Raw genomic sequence first — 10,909 nt, 5'->3', positions numbered from 1 at the left:
ACTTGACAGACTGGTGCAAGCGAGTAGGCATGAGCACTTTTTGATTATTTTAATTGCGCAATCATTCAAGTCGGCAAGTTCATTCGTTGGCCGCGTGTGGCAGCACATGTCCCGTTTTTATTTTACTTTGTAGCGAATTCATAATACAAGTTTATGAAGTTATCGACTATTAAAAGTTATTAAATTAGCCCTCTGAACACTTTGAATTCTCTTCTGATGCTGTAAATATATGAATTAATAAAAAAAATATATTTTTAGGTTATGTCTTGACGTTTCTTAGTTGACATTTGTGATATGCTTGCGCAAATACTTGAACATAAACTTGAGCCGTCTGTGAGCACTGTGAAAATACACTTGGTTGCGCATTCATTCAGTTGCACATGCATACAGTTACGTCTGTTGCCGGCTTTAGAATGTCAAATTTTGCACGGGATGATTATTAGGTAGAGTTAAGAATGTCAGACGATGTAATGAACTAACACTATAATGCATTATTCACTAAATTTTACTAAATATTTATATTAATAAGTAGAAAAAGTGTAGAAGTTATTCCAGTAGATTAAATGTGATGTCTATTATATACAAACCGTCAGTGTATTTGTTGATTTATATTTCGATTTGATTGTATATTTATTACAATATAATAATATCTAGTATATTTTTGTTATTATTGTATTATTGCAAAACATAATACGATTGTAATACCAAATTTAGTTTCAAACATAGATAAGTAAACATAATGGTTTCAAATACTCGTGTATTAATTTGAATGCCAAGAGCAGCGCCATCACGTCGAGCGGAGGACCCTTTAAGTATTCCTTCTGAACGTAAAAATCGGGAGAGAGAAACGTCTATATGGTATTCTAATATTGTCTCGGGTTCTATGTGTCCTACGTTCAAAACTAACCGACTTTGTAGTTGTCTGCCTCGAGTTATTAACGTATACATTTTACTTTGACAGAATACTATTCACATAAATGATTCTTTTGTATGGGTTAATGATCTGAGGTTAGTGTTAATCTTATTACTTTGTCAGTTTTTGTTTATGAATGCGAATGATTGTCGATGATTTTTTATAGAAGTACTCCAATTTTTATGAGTGACACAATCAAGGAATCCTTGACTAAAATTTTTAAGCTACCGCGCAGTTTCATTTGTTTGTTTTCAACTGCTCACAAGTAACAGATATAACTCACGTACAAGTATATGATAATAATTACGAAGATTTAACTTTTTAATTGAAAGTTTACAAGAAAAAAATATTGGCATTTCAATGGTGAGTTATCCATTTATGAATTTTTATTTATATTCTGTCTTTAGCCAACTTTTTATAGAATAAGTAATTGAATTATTTATTTAGTATTAAATCTAGTTCACTGCTTTAAGTCATGTTGGTTTGTTGTTTTTCATAATTGTTGTTTTCAATTAACATGGAATTATTCTATTTTATAACCTCCTAGTGATATTTATTTAAGAAAATGTTCATATCTTTTTGACCAAATGTTTGAAAAGTCAGCAAAACAGCCCATCTAAGACTAATTGATTTATTTATATAGTGTTCTAATATAATGGATAATCAATTGCTCGATAATTCAAAATGCTGTTCTGAACAAAATTTGATGATGACTTTCAAAAGCCGAGCACCTTTAGAATTGCATACAAGACATATGGTCATCGTCTCAGCTATAGATGAAGAGACACTTACTTGTTGTGTACAATTGTTGTCACTACAAACAAATTTGGAACAATTAATGATTCAGATTAATAATTGTAAAAAATATCATTTTGATGAAATTCCAATAAATGGATCGACCTGTATAGGTATGGATTTCTTTCCTTTTTATATAAATTTAGTAAGCTTATGCTGTCCAAAGTATTTCTTTAGTAAAATGCTGCTTGAGGTTGCTGCTAAAAGTTATTAGTTGAGAATCAGATTTTCAGTTAATGAGTAATTTGCAATGCTAGTTGAAAAAAAATCAAAACATTGCAAATAAGGAATAGATTTTTTTTAGAATGTTGTTTTGTTATATATACATATATTTATTGTTTTATTCATTCAATTATGTGGAATAGTAACTTTTAGCATACTCAATATTTTCTATGCATGGTAAGGAAAAATCTATTCTGCTCATTTTCTTATTATAAATCATACAAATTATTTTTAATTGATTCTATAAAACTTGCATTTATTAACTACATATTTAATAATATATGTTTCAATTGTTGGATTGCATTAAAATTGATAAAATATAAAATTATATAAATAATTCATTTAGAAACTATAAAATGTGACTCAATTTTTGGTATTGTGATTCATATTATATTCTGTTGCTTTTTAACCAATTATTAATTATTTAAAATAATTTAAATAACTTTGTTTCTTACTTCATTCTAATTTTTGCTGAATGCAGAAATAACTGATATTGTAAAATAATTTTTTAGGTCAATTCAAAAATGGATTATATTATCGGGCCACAGTTATGGGTGTAGGGGATATAAATTCTCTGAAGTTATATTCAATTGATTATGGTACAACGGAAATGGTTTCCTTCGCAAAAGTTTTCCAAATCGACGCTGAATTCATTCTTGATAAGGTTTATGCATATAGATTTGCTTGCATGGTTTATTTTTAGATCCTACGCTCAAAAAGATAATGCATGAGCATTTTTGAAATATTGTAAATCAACAAGTATTAGAACTAGAAGTATTACCTTCAAAGGGTTCAGCAATACAATATTGTAATCTTTTTCTTGAGGAGAAAAAACGTGATAGACATAATTAATGAAACAATTTCTGCAGCCTGCAATATTCAACTACCAAAAAAATAATATTATGTTTGCTGAACTTAAAGTTTGTAAGGGATCCAAAAATAATGTTTTGGTATCATATATAGAAACAGTGTCACATTTTTTATTCATTTATATGAACATAAGGATCAATTAGATAATGTAATGGAAAAAATTAACATTATTGTGAGAATGCTGAAGGATTATCTATAGAACATTTGCAAGTTAACATGCCATGCGCAGCTCTCTATCTGGAGGATCAAATTTGGTATAGAGCTGTTATATTATCATGCATGATAATAAAAAAAAGTTCAATATGTAGATTATGGCAATTGTGAAACTGTAGATATATCTTGTTTGAAATTATTGAGTGAGGAATTGATATCTTGTTTGGAAGCCCAAGCACTTCTATGCTGTTTAACGGGCTTAGACAGCATTAATCAAAATGAATCTACTACAACACAATTGGAAATGTTGTGTTAGAGAAGATTCTAAATATGACGGTGGCATATTATGATGTTAACACGGGTTGTCTATTTATGAATATTATACTTTTTTTTTAGATCATCTCAGTTACAAAAATGTTTTATGAGTCAGCATCAAAGTAAAAGATTTAAGGATAATTTACCATCAGTTATGCAACAAGTTGCTGTATCTTGGTTTGTCAATCCCCACAATTTTCATTGCCAATTGAAATGTAATGATGCAAAATTGGTGGATTTGATGAAGAATATTCAAACAAAGTACAGTAAAATTAAAAGCAATGCGTTCAATGCTGAAGTAGAAGATGCTGTGATTGTGAAATATAAACAAGATAATATTATGTATAGAGGAAGGATAGTGAACATTAAAGAGCAAAGATATCTGATTCAATTTGTTGATTATGGCTTCAAAGACATTGTTGGACCTACTGATATTTTTCCAATAGAGGATGAATTTTTATTAGAGCCAACATTTGCTATAAAATGTAAAATCAATAGCATTATTCCAATCAGAATGGATAAATCAAATCTGCCACAGATATATGGCTTCTTCAAGCAAAATGTTTATGATTGTATGTTTAATGAGACTGATGCAAATGGCTACACTAATGTGGAATTAAGTCATAATGGTGCTGATGTTGGATTACAACTAGTTGAAAATGGGTTTGCTATTTTTGCTTCGGAAGATATAAGGAATGGTAAGATATATTAAGATTTGAGCAGTAATATATATTACACGATATTAAATATTTATCAATTGAACTTTGAGAGTACAAAAATTAATTATGTATATAGTTTTTTTTTTTTGCTAAACTATGATTAGATAACAAAATATTTTTTAAAGCATGTTTAATATTTGGTTATAAAAATTATGTATATTATAAAACTTTTCATACAGTAACTTCATATTAAATTTTGCATTCAAATAAACTAAATAGGATAACACATTATTTTTCATTAAAGCTATATGAAATTATTTATATTAACATTTTTGATCAATATGAGTTCAAAAATAATTAAGTTTCCATATTATAGATATTGAATTTGACTTGCTTCGTGGACAGTTTATAAAAGGAAAAATCTTAGGAGTAAAAAGTTTTCAGATATTTTTTGTGAACTTGTTTCAAACAGATTCGCAATTTGAATGTGGATTGTATAAATGGAACTGTGATGAAAATGATCCCGAATACAACAAGATGAGAAAATCTTTTTGTGAAATGACAGAAAATAATACTTTTATAATATATATTAATGAAATCCAAGGAACCAAGTAGGTTTTTAATATAATCTATATAAGTGCTTATATAACCTAGTGTTATAGAAATTTTATTTAATAATAATGTAAAATGTATTTTGCTTTTCAGATTATTTGTGACATTATACGACTCTTCTGGGTGTAAAGTTGTTCCTTTTTCATCAGATGAGTCAATATCTTCTGTATTTCCTCTATGCGCAAAGCCAGTATATAGGCAAAATATGAATGTGATCATTAGTCATCGAAATGGAGATCAAGCATTTATTCAGGAAGATTCAGACATGACGCTTCTATCGGAATTATTAGATAACCTCTTTCAGTTCTATGAAAATAATGGTGAGAATTTATTTTGATTTTCTTATATTATTATTAACTTTCTGAAGGATAAGTTTGCTTTCATAAAAAAATCCGATTCACAAATTTTATGTTTTCTCGACGTTTCAAGCCATGAGGATGTACGCGCGAAGCACGTTGATGATATGCACCATATTCATTAGATTTTTTTTTAAACAACTAAACTAATACAGTAATAATTTAGATACTTTTTATTTAGTAATTCCAATATTTTTAGAGAATATATAATTTATCTTAGCAATAAATATTTTATTTGTTTTTATTATTTAAAAAAGCATGGTCCTGCAACAAATTGCTTGTTTCTTTGAAACAATGTTCTTTAAATTTTTTAAATATTATGTTTTGTGTTTTTTTTTCTTGTGTGATTTTATTAAATATGCTGAATGACGGCGCACATACAGTGTCAAAACATACAGAATAGTTTAAATATTTATTGCTTTTTATTTGGACTATTTGGCTGCAAATAAACATTTCAAGACATATATTTATATATATATATATATATATATATATATATATATATATAATATGTTGACATATGTCTTAACAAAGTTTAAGAATCAGATACAGCATCAATAAAAACAATTCTTTTAAGAATTTATTTTATATTCATACTTTTTGGCTATAATCTTAGCCTTCATCCAGTGGAAACTGAAAATGAAATTTGAAAACTAAAATAATTGAAAAGGATTATAACCGAAACATATGGATGTAAAAGAAATTGTTTTTTTTATTGATGATATGCCTGACTGTTAGACTTATATATATATATATATATATATATATATATATATATATATATATAATTAAAATCTTGCAATATATATCTATTTATCTATCTATCCATCAATATGGCAAAATTAATTATTATCTTGTACAATATTTTAGGTGATATGCCCCAGACAGAGTTAACTGAAGGAAATGTTTGTGCAGCGAAATCTTTATTGGACAGTAATTGGTATAGGGCTATAATCATTCAATCGAGGGAGAATGATTATCTTGTCAGATATGTTGATTATGGTAATGAAGAACTTTTACCTTTTAATAACATTAAAGAACTTTCTACTGCATACTATGAATTATATATGTTATGTTTGGAAGTAATTGCTTCCAATGACTTTTGTCATGATGCTAGTGATGATTTGATTAAAGTGAATCTAAGTCGGAAAGGCAAAATGTGGTATCTAACTTCTGGCCACAAATTATGTAATAATGAACAAAGTCATCCTGCACCTGAAATATCTTCAAAATCCAACAATGTTGGCCATAAGGATTCCATTCAAACAGAATTAACTCAGACATGTGATTTAGTTATTGTTGCTCATATTGATTCACCTAGCCAATTTTGGGTGCAAGATGCCAGTAATAAGGAAGCTTTGTTACATCTGCAAGAAGTTTTGCAAAATATAGCTGAAAAATTGCCATCATTGACAAATTTGCAAGTCGGTAGAATATGTGTTGCAAAATACTCAATCGATGATCTATGGTATAGAGCAGTAATTCTTGATGCCGATAGTGATATTACTACTATAAGATTTATTGATTTTGGAAATACGGATGTGATTGAAAATTCTGATAATTTACTTAAAGATCTTGATGGTGAATTAAAACAAATTGAACCTCTTGCTACAAAGTGTTCATTATTAGCTGCTTCAGTAGAGGGAGATGATTGGAGTGAAAATGCGTGCAAAGAATTTGAAGAATTTGTCAACTTTCTGAAACTTTCAAACAAAATGTTTTGTTTAAAATAGGAAAATGTTGTTATGTAGAGTTAGAACATGATGGCATTAATATAACTGAGCAATTGATAAGGAATGGCCATGGTATTACGTGTGATGTGAGTGATATACATGACACTAGTGTTTTATGCTCAGATAGTGATGTATTGACTCAAAAAAAAACTGGTTACATTAGCCATTTTGTAGATCTCAACGAATTTTATGTGCAGCTTGAATGTGATAGAGCTGGTTTAGAGTTTTTGGAAGATGCTCTTTCAAATGCTGCTTCATTTCCTGTTTGCAAAAATCCTGTAAAAGATGTTGTTTGTGTTGCTCAGTTTGCCGATGATATGCTTTGGTACAGAGCATCAATCTTGAATGTTTTGCCTGATTGTTATGAAGTATTTTTCATAGATTTTGGCAACACCGGTACTACTAAAGAAATTCGTGATATGCCTGCATCTCTGGATAATATTGGTCAACTAGCTAAGCAGTGCTACATTTTCATTCCAGATGATCTATCAAGTTTGAGTTTTGAGATTGGTCAAAAGCTGCAAGAAATATCAGGGGACGGTCTAACTATATTTGATATTGAGTTCATGAGTTTGTGCAGTCCTTCCTAAAAACACAATTAATTTTAAATGGAGAAAATATAATAGAAAAAATATTATCTGAACACTTCTGATGCCAAATATTAGTATTTTAAATATGTTGTTTAATATTTACTTATGTTAATTGTCACATTTGACATGATTATTGTTTATTTTATAGTTTATGTGATAATTTTGTACTAATGGAATATATTAATAATTTTTTCATAGACATTCGTTTATTATTAATTCTTGTGCTCAATGAATAGGTACTTTTGATTTATGTATAAATGACTGAACTAATTTACCCATCATTTACCCCTATTTTCTTATCTATGATTTACCATTAAGTTAAATCCATTCTTACTATATGTTAATTCTTGTTCATGGCTAATATTGTTAATTTCACAAATAAAATAAATAAAATTCGTATAATGAGTAGAACGTTTAGTATAATTAGATTGAATTCTACTTATATTTGATGAAATGTTAATAATTTATTACAAGTGTTTGAAACAAAGCTTTTGTAGAAGCGCATACCAGATTTTTTTTTTAACTTCTCGAAGGGGAAGTTAATGCTTTCATAAAAAAATCCGATTTGCTAATTTTGCTTTCTCGACGTCTTGAGCCATTCTGAATCGAATGAGACCAAATTTGAAAACAGTATGTATGTGTATGTGTGTATGTGAACAGATTTTTTGCCGTAAATCGACGTTTTCTCAAAAACGGCTGGACCGAATCAAAAATTGAAAAGCCGTTAAAAAAGAATTTAAATAATTTAAATTTGATGCACCTCGATTGAGGACTATTGTTTGTCAGTTTTGTGAGATGATCGGCCAAGCCATTTCTTTATAAATAGCAGAAAAGTGAAAAAAAAATCTACGTTTTAGCCCGCAATTCTGATCGATTTTGAAAATTCAAAACATTCGAAAGATATTGGTTGGGAATTGTGCTGATTAGTTTTTGGTAGTGATCGGCCGGGCCGTTTTCTTATAATAAAGTGTAAAAAAAATTTCAAAGATTTTTATTATTATTTTTTGACGGTAGATACCATAGTCTCATAGCATAGTCTTATAGATCATACTAAAATATTATGACCCTACGACAACTCGTTTAACTTTAAAAATTCGTCAAAGTTTGCAAAAATTGGTATCGTTTTTTGGAATTTGTCAAAATTAGACCGTTGATCGACGTTTTCTCAAAAATGCCTGAACTGATTTCAGAAATTTAAAAGCCATTTGAATCATTTGATGTCTCTCAATGAGGATTATCGTCTCTCAGTTTTGTGCGACGATCGCCCGAGCCGTTTCTTTGTAATTTGAAAAAAGTGTTAAACTTTTCGTCCACATTTAAGCTCATACTACCGAATCGATTTTAAAAAATCAAAAACTTCAAAAGATATATTAGTTGAGAATGATACGAAACAGTTTAAATTTAAGCCGATTTTTATGGAACTTTTTTGGCGATATATATCATGGTATTATACAACTTACTGAAATATTACGGCCTTACGACAAGTAGTTTAATTTTAAAAATTCATCAAAGTTTGAGAAAATTAGACGATTTGCTTGGAATAACGATAGAGTGCTTGGTCTTAACCCCTTAACTTAAAATGACGAGCAGAGCTGCGTGCGATGACTAGGCCAAACTTAAATTTTACGGGCATAACCCGCGTACGATGATCGAGCCAGAAGTGAATGTTACGGACATAGCCCGCGCGCTGTAATCGAGACAGATGTAAATATTACGTTGAATATTTGATACGCAATTACAGTACGATGCAATAATTGTGGTAGACGCAAGTGTTATAAAATATATATTTATATTAAACTAAAATAAATTTAAGATATAAAAATAAAAAAAAGAAATACAAAATTAACTCTAAAATACAAAATCAGTAACTCTTAAATACAAAATCAGTAACTTCAAAATACTAAATTAGCAGTCGGTAACGGTATGATATATTATCTAGAATTTATGAACGTAATTTTTAATTTGCTAGCTTGATCAAGAACTACTAGCAACTGTTAACGATACGAAAAGGTAAGAATAATAGAATTACATCACAAGTCCTCCTGACGGGCGATGCCCGTTATGTCTACAATCGGCCGGGTTAGTCAGTCATACGAGTCGTGCGACCGGGCCCGAACGCTGCGCCTGTTTGTTACATTTTTGGCCCAAAATTTTCGAATCTAAATTGTAAGTTAAGGGGTTAATGAACATACTAAACCATTAAAGTCCTACGGAAACTGGTTCAATTATAAAAATAGTTGATATTTGAACAATTGCTCTTAGAAAATACACCGAGTTAACGTGATCGTTCGTGTTCAATGGTATTTAGAATCTTTCGTTCGTTATATTTCTTCCCTGTTTCTCTTTCCTCTTTTGTTTCTCACACCCCGTTTCCACTCAATCATCACACTTGCTGCGTAGCCTTGATCAGTGTTCATAATGCACCGCTATTGAAAACATAGAATAGGAGGGCAATATGATGACACACATCAAGTGTCGAAACGTTTAATAGAATAAATAATTTTTCTATTTATTCTTTTTTTAATTCGACGATTGGGCTGCAAAATTATTCCAAATATATATATATATATATATATATATATGATTTAGTTGTTGATTTTGATGTTGAGATATATGAGTAAGTTATTGTGTTGACATAAGCCTCGGAACTTGCAAAGTACAGAAATCGTGGCAGAAATTACCTAACGTTATTCACATTTTTGTTCAAATAAAATTATCATTTGTCTTTTTACATCATACAATAAATTATAAAAAATACATGGTGTTGACAGCTTGCAAAGTACAGAAGTCGTGGCAGAAATGACCTAACGTTATTCACATTTTTGTTCAAATAAAATTATCATTTGTCTTTTTACATCATACAATAAATTATAAAAAATATATGGTGTTGACAAGTTTAGTCGTATAAATGTTAGTGCTAATTTCTAGTGTTGTGTACACTTTCTAGATGTAACCTACCAACGTTAATAACCACTGATGATGACACTAAATTGAATGTCGAAACGTTTGGAATTAAAGATTAATTTATAAATCTTTGCTTTTTATTCTTTGATGTATCGCCCCACAATAACTTACTCATATATATATATATATATATATATATATATATATATATATATATATATATATATATATATATATATATATGATTGATTTCTTGGAGGGCGTAACATCAAGAGAAAAATAAGTAAGGTAAAGATTTTTTTATTAAAACATCTTTATTTTTCCATACGTTTCGACGTAAAATTCTACGGCATCGTCAGAGGTTTTGAATTTCTTAGATTATCACTAACATATTAATACAACTTGTAAGAATTAATGATTGGAGACAGGCACTAAATGTCATTCTTTTTATAAAAAGAATAAAAGATAAAAAGTAATTGATAAATAAAATATTATACATAAATACACGTGTATCCGAGGCCAGTGCCATACCATTGGTAATGCTTATGACTGCAGTCTTTGAAGTTGTAATATTCGGGTTTTGCTAGCGCATCCCCACTGTTCTATTCACTACGTCCAGATAGGCTTGATTAGTACCTTATACAGCAAGCAAGAGCTTGTTTTCTAGTGATAGTTTGGATTTTGGGCCCAATAACCAGTAGAGTGATTTTATTCTTTTGTCGACTTGTTTACATTTTTTAGTGGATGTGAGTAACCCAGTTCAGTTTGTGATCCATATACAGTAACC

General features: G+C 29.2%; 1 protein-coding gene across 1 annotated transcript; it reads left to right on the top strand.

The window, feature by feature from the left end:
* Nucleotides 1-875: 875 nt before the first annotated feature.
* LOC113367290 lies at nt 876-7,218 on the top strand. Its single transcript, XM_026608907.1, has 9 exons — nt 876-1,008; nt 1,080-1,276; nt 1,557-1,821; nt 2,443-2,594; nt 3,360-3,966; nt 4,304-4,538; nt 4,633-4,859; nt 5,766-6,612; nt 6,690-7,218. The coding sequence occupies exons 2-9, from the start codon at nt 1,274-1,276 to the stop codon at nt 7,216-7,218; spliced, it is 2,865 nt and encodes a 954-aa protein (XP_026464692.1). The 5' UTR covers nt 876-1,008; nt 1,080-1,273.
* Nucleotides 7,219-10,909: the final 3,691 nt, after the last annotated feature.

Source organism: Ctenocephalides felis, unplaced genomic scaffold (assembly GCF_003426905.1).
Source record: "Ctenocephalides felis isolate EL2017-DRISC unplaced genomic scaffold, ASM342690v1 CF-g0.4_SCAFFOLD_01170, whole genome shotgun sequence".
Taxonomy (NCBI): Eukaryota; Metazoa; Arthropoda; class Insecta; order Siphonaptera; family Pulicidae; genus Ctenocephalides; species Ctenocephalides felis.
Note: the sequence above shows the minus strand (reverse complement) of the source record. Positions and strands in the feature narration are given on the sequence as shown.

Bases quoted from the DNA above. Each gene is read 5' to 3' on its own strand.
- LOC113367290 (XM_026608907.1), top strand. The intron at 2,595-3,359 runs GTTTATGCATAT...AGATCATCTCAG, and splicing joins CTGAATTCATTCTTGATAAG to TTACAAAAATGTTTTATGAG. The intron at 3,967-4,303 runs GTAAGATATATT...TCCATATTATAG, and splicing joins TTCGGAAGATATAAGGAATG to ATATTGAATTTGACTTGCTT.